At 39.9% G+C, this 22,171-nt stretch overlaps 1 protein-coding gene across 1 annotated transcript in view; it reads left to right on the forward strand.

The window, feature by feature from the left end:
- Positions 1–22,171, forward strand: part of LOC146448612 (uncharacterized) — a gene marked incomplete at its 5' end in the record, with an annotated part of 123,245 nt that overhangs the window by 79,621 nt on the left and 21,453 nt on the right. Inside the window, 4 exons of the mRNA XM_085102419.1 lie at positions 4,726–4,797; positions 6,090–6,161; positions 13,374–13,445; positions 15,424–15,495. Of these exons, the coding sequence (XP_084958545.1) occupies positions 4,726–4,797; positions 6,090–6,161; positions 13,374–13,445; positions 15,424–15,495 (288 nt within the window). The remainder of the gene's footprint in view (positions 1–4,725; positions 4,798–6,089; positions 6,162–13,373; positions 13,446–15,423; positions 15,496–22,171) is intronic.

Genomic DNA, 22,171 nt, shown 5'->3' on the forward strand with positions numbered 1-22,171 from the left:
CAAAATTGGCACAGGCAGGCGAAGACACTGCACCGAACAGATGGACGGTCATCTGCTATTCCGCCAATGCTTGTGACAAATCGCCATCCGGCCACCACAAGAAACGAGAAAATGAACGATCACATTCTGGAACTCTAACTTGGTTGAAAATTGCCTCGATGTCCGCCATTACTGCAACGCGTTCCTGACGAAATCTTGTTAGGATATCCAAGAGAGAATTTGTGAGATCTGGTCCTTTCAGCAGCAGATCATTGAGGGACTTTCCCTTGTACTTTGCCGAACAGTCGAAGACGACACGAACTTTCCCAGGCTTATGCGGATGATAAACTCCATGGTGAGGGATGAACCATGTCTTGCCTTCGTAGGCTGACTCCTTCTGTTGCAAAGGAACCCTTTGGGCGTAACCTTTTGCAACAATGTCCCGAACAAAGACTTTGTAGTCGTCGAGAACTTCGGGTTCTTCTTTAACTTCCTCTTCAGCCACACAGAACGCTGTTCTGCTTGAACTCGATTGTTTGGGACTGGATGCTGACGGTTTCTGAAAGGTAAGTCGATTTCGTAATGGCCGTCCTTCAGCTCTGCGGATTCCTCTAACTTTCCATGAAACGGCGCTCATCTTGGGAAAGTTCAGTCTGGCGATTGGCAATCGACTCACCGAATACGCGGTTGTAAAAGTGTTGTACCATCTGGTGCAGCTCAGTATCGGCCTTAATAAAGAAATTCGATGAACGAGAACCACGAAGACAACGGGTCAACGGGCCGTTAACCGCCCATCCGACGCTCGTTCGCGAGGCGTAAGGGCCGCCATCTTGACTATGCTTTACTTTCAAAGGATCTAGAACCTCAGGGACGTCACTTGCAATGAGCAGACCAATCTCTGCATCAACTTTGGGCAGGTGCACTCCGCTTAGGTGTGGCCATTTGTCAACGTCATTCTGACTGGGTATATCCTCTCTCGACACAGGTATGCTGGGTCTTGTGTACAGTGTTGGGAGGTCAATGAAAACGTTCTCGTCTAGATCGGAGATGGTAAGATCCGAAACAACAAAACTGTCTGCAAGACTGTCCTTCTTTTCCAATGTTGTTAGAGAAATTGTAGTTTTTGGACCACTCAACCCTAGCTGCCTCATCAAGGTCTCGTTGCAAAACGTGGAGGAACTACCGCTGTCCAGGAAGGCGTAGGTGACTGTCGGCGTTTTACTCCCTTTGATCCAGACTTTCACCGGAACCACAGCCATGCCTGTTCTTGAGAGGCATTCAGTATTGGCAGTCTTGATTTTTCCATCTGGGTTTACCAAAGCGTTCTGAACGCGCGCCACTCCATCGCGTGCCGACGGATTGGCGGGTGGATTTCCAGCTTGTTGCTTTCGAGCTACAGAGTTCGTGTGTAGGACTGCAGGATGTTTTTTTAGTACAGTTAGGAAACGTACACGATTTTCTCCCAGGGCAACTCTTTGCGACGTGATCACTGGACAGACAACCAAAGCAGAGGCCTTTGGACTTCAGGAACTCTATTCGGTCCATGTACGGACGATTTCTAAGAGAGATGCAGTTCTCTAGGGTGTGACCAGCCTGGCAATATAGACGCGATACTTCTCCTACTGAAGGGGGTGTACCACGAGCGGGTGCAAAACCGGTAGGTGCATTCTGGCTACTTCCCACTTGTGCAGCAAAACTAAGTTCTCCGGCTCTTTTCGTAAGAGATCCTTTCTGCAAACGGCCGTCTCGCCTATCCAACTTGGGCTTCGTGTCTTCAACAATACTTCCAAACACGGGATTACTGACTACTCTGGCTTCATGATCCACGAACTCGACGAAATTGCGGAACCGAATAGCTCTTGTTTCAGTCTCCATGATATCATCGACCAAGCGACGCCATATTACTCTCAAATTGAAAGGCAGCTTCAGGACTAGTTTCCTTACAGTGTCCGGTTCTTCAAGCTTGGTCGAGCGACCACTGCCCTCCATGGCGTTTTTGCATCTCATAAGGAAAAGGGAGCTGAACCTGTTGAGCCCCACGGCGTCCTCAGCCTTCACCTCCGGCCAATTCAAGGCCTTGCTCTCATACGCAGCTACGACGCGGAAGTCGTTCCCGAACTTCTTTTTCATCAGGCGCCTAGCTTCAGGGTATCCCTTATCAGGAGGGAGAAACTGGCAGGATATCACGAGCTCCTTTACGTCACCACTAGTAAACTGTTCAAGGTAGTACAGCCTCTCGCGACTGCTCGAAGTTTTGGACTCAATTATGTTCTCAAAGGCTCTGATAAAGGGACCGTACTCCATGGGACTGCCGTTAAAAATAGGGACTTTTGGATGGGGAAGTGAACTTTTCTTTTGTTGCGTCTCAAGCATCTCCACGATCGTATTCTGTTGTCGCTGTAATGCGTTTTGGTGTTGGTGTAACTCCAGCATCTCATAAAAAGCCCTCTCACTAGGCGAAGACAGCGCACCGGACTGATTAGAGCCAGAAAGAGACCCATCATTGTTGGTGACTAGCAGACGCTGTTGCCATTCCGGCGCTTCTGGGTTTATAGTGGAGTGACCTTGAGCAACTGGTGCTGACGAAGTTCGTCCCGGATGACTGGTTTCCAACGTGACCGGACTTGGAACGATCAAACGCAGATTAGATTCTGCGCTGGTTGGGTTTGGAACAGCTAAAGGCCGATTCGCGTACACTTTATCAAAAACTGCAGCAGCTACATGCGGATCAGGATCCATAAACCTGGGACTTGGGACGGAACCTTTGCTTTTCTAGAACTTGGCGCTTCTTGAAAACTGCTGCTTCTGCTTTCAACTCCGCAATACTCCCAACTACTCTCGCGCGAACCACGGCTACAGCTCGAACGCCCGGGTCTTCTTGAAGATTTAGAGGCGAACCGAAAACCACCATTGCTCGCCGAATCATCCGGACTAACTTGAGAGTTTAACCGAACCGCTTCTTCAGTTCTTACGATCCATTCTTGGACCCGCCGGGAAAAGTCGTCCCTTCGTACAACCTCATGATCAAAAGATTCTTGGCACCTCGCGATGCAAGTCTCGTCTTGAACGTACGATAAGTAAAAAATGTGCGCTTCTTTAAAGGCTTCAAAAGCAGCGGTAAAATCGGTTAACTTTTCCTTCACGAGATCAATGTTCTCCTCGTTTAAGAGCAACGCATCCATTTCATTCAACCTGGCGGTGACAGTCGATAAGTGGCCCGCTCTATAATTCTTGAGGCGAAAAAGCTTTTCGTTCAAGACATCTTCACCAACTGCTGACATTGCAACTTGAATAACTCGGGTGTAACAAATATTTAACAATGTAATGACCACAACGGCAAAAGAAACTCCAGCATTCCGTAATAATAACACGCTTTATTGAACGAACGACAAACAAAAACTGCCTCCAAATGAAGCGGCGAAGAAACTGCTAAGCAGCGTAGCGATGAAGTGAGGTGGTGAAGTGAAGCGAAGCGGTTAAAACTAGAACAAAACAAACAAACAAAACGTTACAAAATGAACTAGCGCAAATAGATGGCGCGAAGGAAAAACCGACACTTACATTTGTTGCGGAGCTGGGCAAACCAAAGTAACTGGAAAAAACCGACTGTCCTAAATCGTATAGCGGACGAACAAACTTTGTAGGTTGACTAACTGCTCTCGCGGTGAAGCGATATACTAACACTAAAACGGCCAAAAATTCTATATAAACTGCCAAAACTTGTGAACAAAAATGTGAATAAATAACACTAAATTACGCAACTACAAATACCACACGCACGAGATATAGACAAGAACATTCCTACACAAAATAACACAATAACCTAAATGACTATGCGTTTAGTTTCTACACTGTTATTTATTATAATTGTTGAAATTGAGTCCGTTATTCAGTCTTTTCTTCTGTTTTAGCATTGTTGTTTTAGTTCTTGTGGTTGTTGTTCTTTTTCTTTTTCTTTTTAGATATTTAGACCACAACAAAATAACGTCTCTATCAGATGAGTTATTCGCTGAACTTTCTAGCCTGCAATTTTTTTAAGTATTTTAGGAATGAACATTATATTCATTTTGTCTCGACCAGGGGACTAAAAACTAGGGAGCTTAAGCAACGACGACTGCAATGACAACGAAAACGTCACCTGAAAATATAACTTTATTTCATTTGCGCTACTTCGCGATTATTTCAACTCGTTTAACTTCTACAGAAACGGTGAACTATCCAGGAACCAAATTGGTTGGAGGGGCGAACAAGTTGAGAAAGAAAATGAAAAATTCACCGTCGTCCGTTGACGTTCTCCACAAAACCTTAAATGTGGTTATTTCACGTTGTAGTTTTGCAGAGGACGGCAAAGAAATGTACCAAAGTGTAAAATGCACGTGCAGAGCGATTGTTTTTGCTCATTAAACCCATTGTTTTGCGGCGTTGTCGTTGCCGTTGCCGTAGTCGTTGCTTAAGCTCCCTACTAACACGAAGTCTACGGAGGAAAAGAGGAGGTTCCCAGGTTTACTAGTGATCGGAAAATGCCAACGAGGCCAGCCGTCTTTTTTGTCTACATCCCCTTCACTTTCTAATGAGAAAAGACGTTATAACAAAAAAAGCTAATGTTACTTTTCGCATCAAAATGGTTTATTCGTTTTAAACTGTAACTTATTATAATTATTCAAATTTGGTATTTTCTTTTATTCTGGCATTGTTGTTTTAGTTATTGTAGTTGTTTTTGTTTTTTGTTTTGTTTTTTGTTTTTAGACGTTTAAACAACAACAACATAACGTCTCTATCAGATGAGGTATTCGCTGAACTTACGAGACTGGAATATTTGTAAGTATTTTAGGAATGGACATTATATTCATTTTCTCTCGACAAGGGGAGTTAAAACTAACACGGAGTCTAAGAAGTAGATAAGCAGGTACTCCGGTTTACTACTGACCGGAAGATGCCAACGATGCCAGTATTTTAGACACAAAAAAATGTCACATTGGGCAATACTGGAAGTAAAGAAAGTCCAACGGGTAATTGCCGTTGTACAGGAATGAAATTGTCAGCAACAAATATTGTGGGAATAACATTTTGGCGATAAGATTGATGAACTCATCACGCTGTTTATACGTATTAAATTTTGCTCACATTGCCACGGTGTGATAAAAGAGAGATTTAGAATTACGGCAAACGGAAGAAATGACCATGCAGTCATGTTTATCGTAGATTTGCCGTTCGCTGTTTTTAGTTTCTCCGAAAAACTGAGTAGTTTTATATTAGTATCAAAGGCCAGAATTATTTAGCACTATTCTCTTCTTGGACTTATTATCCAAGAAGTCATAAACGCAAATCTCAAATCGCTCGCCGTAAACGCTATCCTAAATCTCTCTAATGAGATTCGCGGCGCCAAAAGTACGGAGGATAAATCGTAAACGACGGTCCGTATCAGTGGCACAATATGGGAAATGAAAGTGGGGTTGGGTTTTGGGGGTTGGGCAGTACCTCATTTAGCGGACTATACAGGGAGGATCCGCCTAAAAGTTTTTTTTTTTACTTTCGATTATGCGAAAGCGTAGCGGAATTGAATTTTTAGTATTTCGAAGGGTAGTGACAATGAAGCGAAAGGTTAGCAACTAAATTTAAGTACTAGTGGAGGACATTAGGCAACAAAAACTTAGGAGAAATTCTTTGAAGATAGGTGTGGAAGATATTAATCTACCAATAGCCGATGAACACTCCTCCTCCCCTGGCATATTTTGGACCTATGAGAAAGAGTATTTTTTGTCTTTTATGCATATAAAAGGTTGTAATTACGGTAGAAGTAGGCTGGGGTAAGCCTTGTAAGGTTGAACCTCCCAGTGGAAGGTTGAACCTCCCAGTGGAGTCTCTGAAGTTTATTGAGCCCCCATACGCCCCTTTCAAAGCGGCTTAGTTTTGTGCACGAGAACAGTTAGCCACAATTGTAACTTGCAAAGATAATTCAGACATTGAACAATGGTTTAGGACATTTATACAGCAGTATCGAATGTTGGTCGCAGATGTTGCTGTAACAATTTTTTTATTAAGTGATTTGCGAGAAAAGGGTTACGTGCCAATATTTATAGCAAGCTAATAAATGTTCTGCTTAACTTCAGATTTCTTCAAAACAATTTAATTTCCTCCATTTCAAATGATGCCTTCGCCAAACTTGGAACTCTTACGCATCTGTGAGTACAAAATCCATTTTAATATCATAAAGTATCATAAGATTTCATGCAAACATTCGGAGCATTAATTAATATCTCAGTGAAATGCGGAAGCGCAAGACGCCCAATGACAAGCTGCTAAATTTTTTACTTTGCCACAGTTTCCTCCTACAGCTTGCCGTATTTGTTAGCACAAAAGTTCTCTACAGTCACACTCAGTTTTCTCCCGTCATGCAAGTTGTAATTTCACCGAATTTTGTTTTTCGTGTTTTCGTTTCAGAGTTTTGTAAAACTGCAATGTAACTTTCCTACCCAAGAAGTCATTTTCTTCGTAGGAGAAATATGCCCTGTCATAGCGGTATTTCTGCGCATGGCAGTAGTTTGACTTGGGGGAAGCATGGTCGTGTCCTTGCTTGTAATAAAGTGTTGCGTCGTTTGCTTTCCTGTCCAGTCATAAATTTGTATACCCATTGAGATGAGCCCATTTACCGATCTCCGTTGCCCTATTGACTTGGAAGGTTAATCAAAATTATTATGTTATCATTTTTCCACAATCGAACATGGCATTTGATTGCTCACGTGACGTAATTTTCCATGGCAAAACGATTTTGATGTGGATTGTTTCCAAAATGAGAGTTTTAGACCTTCGTTTAAAGAAGAATGCGATGTACTCTGGCTGCGTTTACATTTCTAAATAAATTCAGCATTACTTTATATTTTTCTTTTTTTTTCAAAGTTAATTTAAACCTTTTAAGAGGTTTCTAAGAAATTGTAAAATTGAAGGAAGGATATCCAAGATGGCGGCTGTGTAGATTCAATGACGTAATAATAGAGTAACAAAGTGTGACTCCTAAAACATTTTGAATTTGTGAAGTAATATATCAAACACGAGAGAGCATGTTTCATCAGATATCCAAACACTGAGAAGTAGGTTGAAAAAACGAGGCGCAGCCAACGTTTTCTAAACGACTTCGAGGTGTTTGGATATCTGATGAAACACACCTTTGTGTGTTTGATATGGCTTCTCAAATGATCAATAATTCTTGGAGAAATTCAAGGCTAATGTTGGCAAAATTTTATGGTTATTAGAAACACATAGCCAAACCACGGTCACAGTAGTGATTTTCTTTGTTTTCTCTTAATGAATGTTTAATGAGTTTGATAAGTTATGAGATTTGCTAAGATATTCGGGAGGAGCATGAGCGCAAATGTCCACTCGTCAAAGCTCACGGTATTGTTTCTTTTTGTGTGTGTGATATTGGCACTTTTATGCTGTAAATGACTACAAACTCTTCGGACGAAGTCATCACAGACGTTTAATCTCTAAATTACAAAAGCGCTATTTTTTTCGAATTGGGCATTTTTTATCATTAAAGTGTTTTTTTTTTATTAAAGGGAACATTTCGGTTTTGCACGCGACGGAAAATACTATTAAAATTGGGGAAAAGTAGTTTACCGTGTAAAAGCGCTTGGTAGTTACTAAAAGGGGGAATGGATAATTAAAAATAAAAATGGCAAAATAGAAACAAAAAATTATAAATGAGAAATAAGATGATCATGACCAGAGAAGAATGTTTTAGTAAGTGGTAAAAAACCACGCATATTTTACGAATTTCAAAATATATTGACATTCATTGTCACCGGAGGTACCAAAGATGAGCAATAACTGATAATTCCCAAGTGTCTCAACCACTTTAAGAACCTGGCATTGACTCTATGCCAATATAGTGATGGCTGGTGAGTAGGCGAAGGAAGTAACAAGGACGTAATAGACAATAATAATAATAATAATAATAATAATAATAATAATAATAATAACAATAGACGTAACATTAAGCCTTTCTTGTTGTTTTACACTTCAAGTAGTCTCTTACTACTCTCAGGGATAATTTGAGCCAGCGAAACACTCGAGCTAGGAGACACGCTACATACAGGAGTTTGCATCATTCAGGGGTTGCGACTGATTTGAGATATCAAATAGAAGAAAGATCCTCGCAGTTGTTACGCAACTTAAGCAGTTGCGAAAAGAAAGCCTGAAAAAAAATTCTGGCTTGAACGGGATTCGAACCCATGACCTCTGCGATGCCGGTGCAGTGCTCTACCAACTGAGCTATCAAGCCAACTGGGAGCTGGTCATATTGTGAGTTCGTAATATACCCGTGAAGGATGAATAAATAAATGGAAATATATGAAACATGAATCGAATAGAAGAAAGATCCTCGCAGAACTACGCAACAGTTGCGTAGTAACTGCGGGGATCTTTCCTCTATTTGATCTTTCATCCGCAGTTCAAAATATGTTTCATATATTTACATTTATTGACTTGAAATATATTGCGAAACCATTTAGCCGACAGGAACGAGAACAAAACAAACAAGGGTTTGATTTGCAAAACTATGTTCTTTCTCCATGTCATTTAGACTCTTTCCAATCACTGCCGCGACGAAGTGACCATTTTAACCCTTTGTAAACCGGAGGGTGCGCATAGGGCGCGGATTCTGCCTACGGCGACTTTGAATCTGAATAACTTTACGCGAACACTAACGCCATAGCATATAAAGTATTTTCTGAAATTTAACTCTGATGTAACCATGGAAAATAATTATCGAGAGGACAATAGAAAATAGAAAACCACTTAATTCAATGAATAAGATTATTTTTTCCGTAACTTTTATGTTTTTAGTTCATATTAGTATTCTTTCAGTGGCTTTGATTACTTTTCGTTCAATATTCGTCTTTCCTGAAGGTTCGGAAAATACAGAAATACAGATGGCTGCCATTTGGCAATACTGACATAATTATCACGTAATATCACACCATTACTTCTCGTTGCTGACCTCAAAGAAAACATCTTCAGACGTACTATTTATAGCCCAAGTGTTATTGGCACAACTTTAGTAGTCGCGGAGTTATGGGGGTTGGGCCCGGGTGGGCGAAATCCGTCCCCACCCTCCCAGGCCCTGAAGACGAAAATTTATGGCCCATGCTAGTTAGGTTAAGATGAAAGTGGGTATAAGTCAGTAAATTTTCCTTTTACTCTCTGAACTAGAACACACGTCAGCCACATTAGACAAATTGATCAAGTCCGTATAATTTGGAAATAGCGCAACAGCGCGTTTTCCGACAAGTACATAAGCCTTGCCTTTGTATTGTAATTAGCTGTTGCGTGACATATAGTGATTTGGGTGGGGAGTAGAATTTTCGTACTTGAAGGAAAAAATACAAACGATTTTTGATACTAAATTACTTAATCGAACTCATTTTCTTGTTCTGTTCGGTCTTGTCTGTTCGGTCTTGCGCAGTTTCTACATATTCGATTAATTCTCTTTGCCCCTCTAAATTGTTGTTAAGTTTTTATTGTTGTATTCTCTGGAAAGGTTTTGAATTTGAATCGACTAAAAACACAGACAAGACGCAAAATATCTGACAACCAAAAGCCTTCCCTTGACCTCTATTTGTCCAAAAATCGTTCTGCTTTTCAACCACAAGACCGAGGAAAGAAACTTATACCGATTTAGGAATGTTCTTCAAAAAACAAATTAGCGTAAATATCACCGTTTTGCCAATCGAACCTTTTTGTGACGTTTTCGTTCCCCTCACCGACGTAGTTACTGTACACTAGGATTAAGCTACATTTCTCTGGCGAGACACTCGTGGGCACGTTAACATCGCCTCACGTGGTTCGAGTTCATCAGAAGGAGGCAATTTTTGAGCGTACTCTCGTGTTTTGGATCATAGATCTTTTTAATCCGATATGCTGTACTTTTTTTAACATGGTTTGGCCATGTACTTGTAAAGGAAAGTTTTGCTTTTCTCATTTAACTTATTGCAACTGCGACGTGACATTTTACTCTTTTTGTTCATTGTTCGTAGTCATGGCTATGACTTGGACGGATGTCTGCATTTGGGCCCATCCAAAATCACTACCACGTGCATTTGGTAGACCACTGGACTCGCGTTGGTTGTTCCAGTTTTTGCTTTGCTACACCGTGCTGACGAAAGGCAACCAGCACGAAACAGCTGTCCACGGTTGCCGCATTCTGTTGATTCTCGGTTTGGTCACTTTCATGTCGCTGTCGTGTTTAGTTTCTACGCAGTCCGATCAGCCATGCAGAATTTTGAGTCTCATGTTTCACACGCTCTAATATCTGCATGTGAATATCTTTTAGCGAAATAAGAGCCCACTCGCAGTGTAGAGCTAAACAGTAAAGGCTCAACTGTTTGCTCTCTTCGCCACTTCCTTTGACTACCCACCTGCCGCCATTATAAATATGCTAAACGTAAATACTTTAGCGATCACCTCGCTGCTAGCAGAAATGATCCCCGTAAAACTTGGCAGCTAGTTAACGAGCTGAGCTCTCGTCAACATATGAAAAAAGTTAGTGCCCCACACCAAATCCTTAGGACTTTACATCGATCAAAATCTTTCGTGGTCCAAACATGTTAATGAGACTGCCAAGATTATCTCCTCTGGCATAGGTGCACTTAAAAGACTGAGGCCGTTCATTTGCGACGATACAGCAATATTACTATATAGAGCCCTTATTGAACCATATTTTGATTATTGCTGTCCTGTGTGGGACGGTCTCAGCAACGAATTAGCTGACATATTACAAAAACTACAAAATCGCGCCATTCGGGTCATAACAAAGTCAGATTACTATTCCAGCGCTACCGCTCTACGCGGTAAGCTGGGATGGGATAATCTCTGTACCAGAAGGAAGAAGCAAAAATTGAAAATCATGTTTAAAACTTTAAATGATTAGTCTCCGGAGTACCTGAAAGGCCTATTTAAGCCCTTCAGCGCGGACTATGGACTTAGAAATAGTGAAAACAAATTGGCTCTGCCTAAGCCTCGTACCGATTTTTTGAAACGTAGTTTCTGCTACAGTGGGGCACATTTGTGGAACAGCCTTCCATCTAACGTCAGAGCCATTAGATCTTTTACTAATTTTAGAAATGAGATAGATCGCCAATTGTCCTCCTCGTACTCCCACACGGCAAACATGTAAATCACTTATAATTTTAAATTTTTATCTTGTAACTGATGTTTTTACCGTGTCTAAATAAAGTTTATGTATGTATGTATGTATGTATGTATGTATGTATGTATGTATGTATGTATGTATGTATGTATGTATGTATGTATGTATGTATGTATGTACTATTTAACAATTATCCTGCGAAATCGCGTGGAATATCGCCTGATACTTAGCCGACGAGGCCGTAGGCCGAGTTGGCTAAAAGCAGGGGATATTCCGCAAGATTGAGCAGGATAATTGTTTTATTATTCAACACATTGATAACAAAGCACAGGTTTATAGCAGAAAAGCTGGAGGCGATCTTTATTGCCAAAAAAATAAACTTGTAACGTTTTCGCGCGCGCGCGGACCGGCATAAATGAAAGTGGCAGCTTTGTTCAAGTGTGAATGAAATCGAGAGCGTTTTGCATCAAATTAAAAATTTGAGTACTCGTCTACCGCGCCAATCGCTCCGGCAAAATTTTCCACAAATTTGTAGCCTTAAAAGCTAAAACCAAACTGTATTTTGTTGCTGCGAAGGATTTGTTGGTCAGCCGGGCCGAGCTAAACAAACTAGAAAAGCTTTTCAACGATTTCTCGGGTGAGTGTTTCTTTGTTTACTACCCAAGCAATTTCACGATCTTTCCTCAGTGTTTTGACAAACGCATCTAGTGCCTTGTTCCTTGCAAGAACTCTGGATCTTTTATGAAACTAAACGGTTTTTTCAAGCGGCTCTGATGCTTCTGAGAATAATTACTTTGTACTCCGTCGACTCCGTCTATCGTTTTGCTGCCGGAAAACCAAAATTTCTCGAGGTACTTCAGTGCGAGCTCGGATTTTCTCAGGTGGTTTTTTCCATCTCTTCCAGACGAGTCGAGATCTCTGTTTATCGGTTGCAAGAACCAATCTAAGGAACTGCATGTACTGTTTGTAATTCCTGAGCCCTAGAATACGGGACAATCCAAAAGTCTAGCGAAAAATATATTAAACGTTTTTGCTGAACTCTAATTTGCCCGTTCACAAACAGAAAGCTAGGTAAGCAGTAAAAGTTTTTGCACGAACCATTACAATTCTTAGAGGAACCTTAGTTGTCTTTTATGTGTTCAGTATAAAACAGCGTTATTAATAGTTTGGTGATCTTGCGAGGACGTTTATACATTTTGAAAGGGCTCTGCCATTTTTCTTCCTAACTCACGAAAACTACGTATATCGCAGAATATCTGTTGTGTGCGGACGACATATATTGAGTTCAACATGACCACATTTGGGTAGTGTCACAATGTGTTGAATAATAACTGGTTATAGAATCACTGCAAGGTTCTGATAGTTGTTGAGTAACTTGGGAATTTTCAATGTTCACTCCCTTTTGTTACCTTCAGTGACATGGATGGTATCAGTTATTTTTGAAAAGTCTCGGATAACCACTGCTCACCTTAAATATCTTTAAATCCCATAAACGAGTCGTGATTTTCTCGTAATCAGACAAGTTTGGTGAGTAACTAAGTATAATACTGATTATCAGGATCCGGATAGTATTACTGCAACGTGAATTATATGTCAGCCAATCAGCTGCAAAATGGCCCCACTCGATTTCACTTAACGTGGTTTTTTAACTTATCGCTATCTAGACCGGGCCTTTATTTGTACTTCTGCGGCTGGGTAAGGGGGAGAGGGGAGGGGTGGGCGAATTCCGCCTCCTCTATAATTTCCCAAGTACAAAAGCTATGATGAAGAGACTTGGAGGAGACGCAACGCGTTGTGATTACTTCATATAACGTTGTACTGACATGATGATTTTCAAATAGCGGCCATCTTGGATTTCTGGATTTCTCCAAAACTTCAGGAAAGCGCGAACATTAAGCGAAAATTTATCCGAACCAAGGAACACGAATATGAGCTAAAAACATGAAAGTTACAGAAAGAAAAGTGACTTTTCTTCATTTTATATAGAGATTTTCCATTTTCTGGAAAAAAACCGGCTTTCAAAAGCTGGTTGCCATGGAAACATTAAAGTCAATGAACAGTTACCGATGACATCAACTTGTTTCCAGATGAATTTTCTTAAAAGTCCTCAAGTTTTAGGCCGTTTGCTCAGATATTAAAAAAGTATTCAGGTTCAACTCGCCGCGGGCAGAATGCCTCTCCTGCCCAACCCGGTCTTGATAGGGTTAAATGAAAAACACATGTACTGATTTAAACCTCTCAATTACAGATTCCTTAGTGACAATCAGCTCCAGAAGATCGATGCACAAACTTTTAAGAGCCTGACGAGTCTTAAAACTTTGTAAGTAGTAAATGTAATAAGACGAAAATAGCATTCCTGGTCAGAGATTCACATGTAGAACCACTTCTCTTTAATTAATGGCTTCTATAAGTACTTTTATGTAATATATCAAACACGAGACACAGTGTTTCATCACATATCAAACACCGAGAAGAGAGTTGAAAATACGACGCGTAGCGGAGTATTTTTGACGAACTTCGAGGTTTTTGATATTGTGATGAAACACTGTGACGAGTGTTTGATATAACTTCTCAAACAAACTGATTTTGAAAGAGAAATTAAGGATGCAAAACAAGGAGTTTTTCATCAGATTTCCAAACACGTCACGGTGCATAATTTCCTTTGTCTTTGGCTTTTGAAGTATTAATGAGTTTGAGAAGTGTATTTCATACGAACACGTATCGTTCTTCTAAGTGAATATCTGACCTACAAACTCTTGCTATTGTGCATCGATGCCAGAAATTTCCGTCCGGCCATCCGTACGTAGCGCCATAGCAAAACCAATGCGAATGGCACAGTCAAGTATGCGAGGCTGTGCTGCTGTACGCGTTTGTTTGGTGGGAAGTTGTATCGTGGGAAGTTGTATCGCTGTTTAAAGAAAAACAAAAACAAATGTTGAAGACAACAAAATACAAAGTCAATTTATGTAACCAACAGCGGGAGAAAGAGCAAGACAACTAGCGGTGGGAGAAACAAATCAACTCTTTAATAGGCGGCACATCATAAACAGCCTTATAGCTAATTCCAGCCGAATCTTGAAGTGAAATCATTTTACTCCGATCTGGGGCGACGAAACGTTGAATTTTTCTTCGTGAAACTTTTCGAACACTTAACGTGGTAAAACGAACAGAATGGTTAGTGTCCAAAGAGGCGCTTACTCATGTGATTTTGTTGACAAAAAACTTGGCTGGTTTGCTGTTTTGCAAGATATTGTGTTTCTTGCAGGGTTGACACGACGTTTAACTCAATACTGCTAATTTCAGAGCAGCCTTTTGAGCTTCGTTTTTCGGTCCATGGTCAATATTTCCCTTGGAATTTATTTTGTAATCTCGTCCCATTTTGCTTCATTTAACAAAATTTGATTCTTAGCTAAAATAGTCTCGTAACACTGTTTCGTTGGTATAAATGACTGACACGTTTGTCTCGCATACCGTGATTTCTAATTTAAGCATTTATTTGTGACAATCGTGACGGAAAACAAACAGAAATACTTAAAACAATAGAACATAAGGGCAAAGAGTAAGACGTGTGAATATTTTTCACTGAAAGTCTTTGCACAGAACATTCTTTAAAAGCGGATGTAAAATTAAAGTGTGATTTCATTTTCATCAAAAGCAAAACGTTGACTCGCTTGTTTGTGCGAATTTTCGAAAGATCGTTGTTTAGTTTATTTCTGTACTGCTTGCTTCGAAATATTATATTTTTTCCATTTGTTACGCTAATGATATATTTGAAGTCTGTTTTATGGTTAGTCTAGCCTCTTTTTCTAAGGTCTACGTAAGACTAGAGAGTGACAGTGCAAGTAGCGCGCGCAAACTTTTCGCAAACCGGTTTTCCTCGATCACCAAAAACAGACAAAGAAAGAGCTATTATTCGGCCTAGGCCTTCCATAAATGCAATTTAAAAAGAAATTGTGAAGCTCCGCTTTTAGGCTTGACTAAATATATATATTATAGAATTAGTAATGAACTAAAAATTAACTTCTAACTGCTATAAAGGTCCTTAAAATGAATAATTAAGCAGACCTTGATAAATATCATTTTTCATATTAAACTAAAACTTGTGGGTTTGCCACAAACGGCAGTGAAATCAAATTTCGGTTATTGGTTTTAATCGTAGAGGAATTATGCCAGGTGTTTGCTAGCGACTCTTTTAAAAATCGCCTGTATGACAGCGATTTTCAGTTATAACTATAAGGGGCGCTTAAAATAATCCAGGATGTGACTCTGGTTTACGCCAAATTTTAACCTTCTTTTAGATCGCTTGCTAACAACGACCTCCAAGAAATTCCTGAGCAGGCTTTCAAGAATCTAAAGAGACTCGAAAGAATGTACGTATAACCTACTGAAGGAATATTCGGTTGGTCCTTTTAAATATTTACAAATAACTCATGTTTTCTTACAGTCGTGCTGCATATAAACGGTTTAACAAGTCACCAGTGACTATCTAAATGAACAATAAAGGTGACAGAGTCGTAAATAAGGGGATATGGATAGCTAATGATTACCAATAATTTTGAACTACATTTACCTATATACGCTAAAACGGAGTACAATAAGTAAGAGATAAATACCGAGAACGGAGGTATTAATCCATATACATCCCGAGGGCCGTAGGCCCGAGGGATGAATATGGATTAATATTGACGTTCGAGGTATTTATCTGACTTATTTCATGAAATTATTCATGAAGGCGATCCTTTGTTCAAGGGGACAAACGCCGGCTAATTAGTACCGTCACACTTAGGTGAGAAACGGAGAACAATAGAAGCAACCTGATGTGTGCGTTTCTCGCAGTACTGCTAATGTAAATGAGGGATTTATCTGTATAAATCCCTCGTTTCAGTTAGTTTAATATTCATGAAGTATGTAAGTTAAATAAAGGATGTTGAATAACAAAAGAAAATGTGTGATTCATGAAATAATTGAACTTATTAAATTCTCAGCCTCGGATATTGCATTTCTAGCGTTCTGATTGGTTCACTAAATCTCGGTTATCAGCTCATATACCGTAGTTTGACCTTATATGGAAAACGAATGCCCTAGGTGTCGCTAAGCTAAATTTCTTTTTCGGCGGGAAGCGAAAGATTCTTCGGAAAAATATAGGAAAAAAAAAAGAAAAGAAAGAAATACCAAACAATGTCATCTCAATATAACAACAATAAAAGCGACAAAGTTCGGTATGACACTATTTAATGGTACGTATCTCTGAAGTTTCCTTTAAAATCTTCAAAATTGCAAGATTTTACGATTTTCTAGATCACATAACAACAACAACAATAACAACCGGTTACCTTTAAAAATTTCAGGATGGCTTGCAAATCCTGGCGGTAAGAGGTCAGTAGTAGGTTATGAGTGGAATTAACCTGGTTAGTGGATCCCCTTGGATCCCCTTCGATCCCCTTGGATCCCCTTAATTAATATTCCTAAGCGTCGAGTCCATGACGTCATCTATTGTTATAACCTAGGGAAAAAATGCGTTCCTCCATACTAATAAGTGTCTTCCTGCATACTAATAAATGTCGAGGTTTACTAATGAGTGTCACTCTAATACAAAGGGAACAATAGACATGCCCAGGCTTGCCCGCTCTATACCCACCCTGATTGGATAGTCAAGACTCTATTGTTAGAGTTAATAAAAACAGCGCAAAATTTGAAAGCGTTATCATTCAACTAGAGTAAAGATTATTTTATTGCTGCTATATTTCGCAAGGATGGTTCCAAACATGCAAGTCGAATCGAGCGCTACACCTCTGTCGACAAAAGATAAAGCGAGTCAGTTCTGCCCGTTTCATCCCCGCTCAACGTTAGAATTGGTAGAAAAAGCGCAAGGATTTAGCTATGTTTACTGTCCCGAGAAAATGTGCTTTATGTTTGCCCCTGCTTCAGAATGGAAAGAGTACATAGAGCGTATCGCACATCATACACACTCTGATGTGAAAAGGTATGCAGCTCAGTTGGTCTGTGATTGTTCTAACAAGCTAGCATTGAGAAAAAGTAAACAACCGTGGAGCCAGGATCGCATGTTTCTGACGTGCCACAAAAAAGAGTGTAACTTTTTCATGTGGATAGACCAGCCAATATCGCATGCTATCAAGGAGCGGCTCTCATATTCACCTCAGCCACGGTTCACGAGATTTCATCCTTATAGAGAGATAAAGGAGATGTTTGAAAATCATCGCCAAGAGGTTAAACAGAAAGGACTTATTCAGCGCCAGCGCCATGCACGCAAATATGACGAAGGATTTTTAATGTGTGACAACGGATTCAACAGTCTGGGAAGTCCTAAAATATTTCACGGTCTTAGATACAGAAAATGGATGGACGAAGTATGGGAATCTTACAAGTTTTATGTCCAAAAAATGAAAGAAGACTCTCGAGACGACCCAGATCCTTCACTTTGTTTAGATAAAGACGATTTGCTGCGTCAGGCGTATTTCAAGTACGCAAGTGATGACGGCCATCATCCCGAAAGTTTCCGAGTGTTGAAGGTTTTATATGAAAGACATATTGAAGGCAAACACGTACCTTTTGAAGGTTATGTCATCAGCCCCGAAGAACATGAAGAGATAGAAAGAGATAAACAGTTATCTTCTTATTCTAGAGCTTTTGCACGAGATTTACGCAGATCAAAATGTATTGCTATGCTTAACAATATAAGGAACCAAGATCTTCCTGTTTGTTCTAATTAAATATATTGCATTACCGTCTGTGTGGACATAGAGCTGTCTTGAGATCCTTTGAAAGATTTTTAAAGGTTTTGAGTGAAATAAAGTTTTATTCATCTTTACACCGCGTTAGTCACTAATTATGTTTAACAAATGTTTGACTCGAGCTCGAAAATTTGCATGTGAATTATCTCGTGTGTCTTTTGTTTGAGAAACAATAAGTCATATCCAACACCTACTCTGATTGGGTAGTCCCAGAGTCAGTGTCGATAACAATACCCGAACCGGCTACACGCAATCTATTTTATGCGAAATCTTCATCGACTTCGATTCTCAGACCGTCAGTTCCTTAACAACATGGCTAGCAAGTTTACTGTTGGAACCCCAAACACCCTCGAAAAAGTGTAGAATGGTGATATTGAAATAGAATATCGGAAACTATTAGCGACCTGTTTCAAAACCATGAACGGGACAAGGGAATTATCACAGAGAGCTTATAAGACAATTAAAACTTAGCGACGCGCGACATCCACGCGTGTGTCTGAGAAAATAAAGACACATGACTAGAAATGGCCCGTTTGTCTCTTTTTGTCCCTTTTGGCGTGGTTTTGGCCTTTCAGGCCTGGTTATGACCTTTCAGGCCTGTGTTTGGCCTGGTTATGGCCTTTCTGGTCTTCTTTTATTTATGAAGGAGAACGCTTAGTAACCCCGCCTTCATCAATTTTCTATAAAAGAGACGCGTTACTTTCTGAAGTTTAGTTTCCTGTCAGAAGGCGTGCGGTTCAAACCAAAGATGACGAGCACAAACTATACCTTATACCTGCAACAAGGTGCTGGAAATGATGAAGACAATGAAGAAAGCGATTTCTCCCAAGAAAGCGATTTCTCCCAAGAAAGCGAAGTTTCTAGTCAAGGAACGGAGTCTTCCCAAGAAGAAGAAACAGAAAACTTAGAGCCGTGGTCACGCATTCTTGATGAAGCCGAGAACCGCCACAAGACCCAGCTTAACGCTTTGATCAATCAATACCAAGAAAACGGCGATTCAGAAGATGTGGCTCGTAGTAAAGCCGTAAACGCTCTCGTTCCTGTTTACAGAAAAGAGCTGAGAAAAGTGCTCTTAGAGAATCTACAATGGATGCGTGCAATGAAAAAAGATCCCACCTTCAAAAAAGTGATGGAAACTCAAAAAGAGCTTAAAGACACAGAAGGATTTGATTGGTTGGAATCGACGGAACTTGCTATCGATAAGCGGAAATTCTTACTCAATCGATTGTACGAAAAGTAGCCCATTCCACAAGATCAAGACTAAACCTACTATGACTGTTATGGATTTTTTTTTTTTTTTATTTCCTGGATCTTTGTATTGTTGCATTTCAATAAAACTGTAAACAAGCAAACTTTAAGTGTGTTGATTGATGACTTGAAAATAATAACAATAATCGGTAAACTTGTACAAAAATTTAAAAACATCTGAATTTTGAAATACAAATTACTAAAGCAAGATCAAAACTTTTTAATTAAACACTGTTATTTGTGATGACACTTTTAAATAAAGATGATGATTCCAAAGTTGAGTTGAGAGCTGTTGCGTGACTAGCGACGAGCGACACCCACGCGTGTGTCTGAGAAAAATAATAATACTACTACTACTACTACTAATAATAATAATAATAATAATAATAATAATAATAATAATAATAATAATAATAATAAAAACATATAACTACAAATGGCCCGTTTGTCTCCTTTTGTCCCTTTTGGCGTTGTTTTGGCCTTTCAGGCCTGGTTATGGCCTTTCAGGCCTGTGTTTGGCCTGGTTATGGCCTTTCTGGTCTGTGTTTGGCCCTTCTGACACTTTATATAACCTGACTATTTGCGAAAAAGATGTAATTTGTGTTCAGTCACCAAACTGTCAACATGGTTTACAAGAGAGTTTGCAGAAACTGTCCGATTCCATCGTGCGGGGCTAAATACCTTGTCAGATTAGCTAACCATCTCGCGGATGTTCATCAGTTAGGGCACATACAGCGAAGACAGTATTTACAAGAGGCGAAACTGCAACCTAAAGTTAAAGTCGTCGTTTACGAAAGTGAAGCGGATGATTCCGGAAAAAAACACTATCACAATCCAGTAAAGACACAAGAAACGGTGTACGAACTGTCAAGACAGCGGAGAAATGAGGCCTCTTTTAAAGCAAAAACTAAAAGACCGACTTCAAAGAACAAGGCAAACCGCAAGAAACAAAGAAAGTCGAACTCTTGGCTTAGAGGCCATAGGAAAATTGTGTAGACACGGAAGGAATATTTATTATTCCTCGAAATAAAACGGAAAAAAAGGATTTGTAATAGTCAGTCAAATGATTCATTTTCATTCCTTTTCCTTTCAAATCGCTGAGTATTTGACTCTTTTTCCTCATTGTTTTTTAATAAAGTTTTTTAAACGATATCTCTTGTCTGGTTCTATTGCTAGCAATTATAAGTCGCGTGTTTCCATTGATCCTTGTTAAGTTATATAAAATTGATTATATACTAATGCGTCAAGATACTCCCTTGGGTTTTTCCAGCAGAACTGAACTAATTTATATGCAACTTTAGGCTTGCGAACTAGCATAATTAACTGACTTACGGTGCGTGACTTTAATATATATATATATTTTTATTTCCTCGAGATAGATAGGAGAAAACGGTCTTGTAATAGTCAAACAAACTTGAAATATAGAGTTTTCAGCGCCACTTTGTGTATATATGTGTGTGTGTTTTGTTTTTTAACGGTAATGATCGATAATCGTCACGAATAACCTGAAATATCAGAGATAAATTTTCCCAGCAAACGGGGCTTCAGTCAAAATCTCCCAGTCGCGGACAGTTAAACAAGCGCTCAAGGCAGCTTGAAGATCAACAACGTTCGTGAAAAAAGCCATTTTGGGAAAAAGTTTTCCCAGCGAGTTTAAGTTGAATGAAGGAATGACGCTTTCGAAATCTAACCGCTTTTTATTCAAAACAGACAATATAAATCTTAAGATCCAATCAGGGTGGGTATAGAGCGGGCAAGCCTGGGCATGTCTATTGTTTCCTTTGTGCAAGAGTGACGCTCATTAGTAAACCTCGACACTTAATATTATGCAGGAAGACACTTAATTAGTATGGAGGAAGACAGTTATTAGTATGCAGGAACGCATTTTTTCCCTAGGTTATAACAATAGATGACGTCATGGACTCGACGCTTAGGAATATTAATTAAGGGGATCCAAGGGGATCGAAGGGGATCCAAGGGGATCCACTAACCAGGTTAATTCCACTCATAACCTACTACTGAGGTCAGTTAAAACCAATCGAAGAAATTTCTCAGGAGGAGCTTTATGCCTGCCTTTATGTTTTTACGCATGTACGAGGGCTTCAGGAAAAGTTCATCTATGAAATCCGTACCAGCGGAGGCCATAATTTTCGTTTTCGTCGCTCGGCACCACTCAGCAAAACATTTGCACTAATGTGCACAGCTCTTACGCTTCTCAAATAAGCTTGAAGTTTAAAAACTTGCACTGAATGCTTGTCTCAGTGAGGTTGTACCTCGTACACTTGGACTTGCCTGAAGTGTTGTAAAATGCCTGCGAGGAATTCAGTTCAGCATGAAAAAAGCCGTCCTTGCCCTGATCTCTTCCTTCGCTCGGCACCACACAGCAGAACATTTGCTCAAATGTGCACAACTATTACGCTTCTCGATGAGCTGGAACTTCAAAAGCACTTCAATGCTACTCTCAGAAAGGTTATGATTCGTACATTTAAACGTTCCTTGAATTTTAGATGTCCGACTGTGTCCGATTTTCTTCGCTTTCGATTTTTCATTCAACTCCGTTTGCAAAGAGCTGCGCGTGTCATGTGATCATTACGTTTCGCGCGCTTTGGTCGGAGGTTGCCTCAACATCCGGTCGTTTTAATTTCCAAGAATTTTTTTCTTAAAGTATAAAACTTCAGTAAACTTCAACAGCAATATCCAAACGCGGAGAATTTAATAAAACAATTATTCCACTCGCGCTTGTTGGATATGAGATTAGTTATAGCCAACTCGGCGCTACGCGCCTCGTTGGCTATCTATCATCTCATATCCAACGCGCGCTCATGGAATAATTGTTAATTAGACCAACTGAATGTAACGTAAAAATCTGAATACCTTACAGGAGTTGAGTTCAAGAGACTTTCCACACAGCAAGTCGGTTGCTCTAACAACAGGGACATTTGGAAACCCATAGCAAACTATACCATAAATAGATGGAGTAACGCTGGTGTAATCTTCCAAAGTGAGGGATGTATATAAACTATAGTGCTCGTCATTTCTCGGTGCG

Source organism: Pavona decussata, unplaced genomic scaffold (genome assembly GCF_977016875.1).
Source record: "Pavona decussata unplaced genomic scaffold, jaPavDecu1.1 SCAFFOLD_856, whole genome shotgun sequence".
Classification (NCBI taxonomy): Eukaryota; Metazoa; Cnidaria; class Anthozoa; order Scleractinia; family Agariciidae; genus Pavona; species Pavona decussata.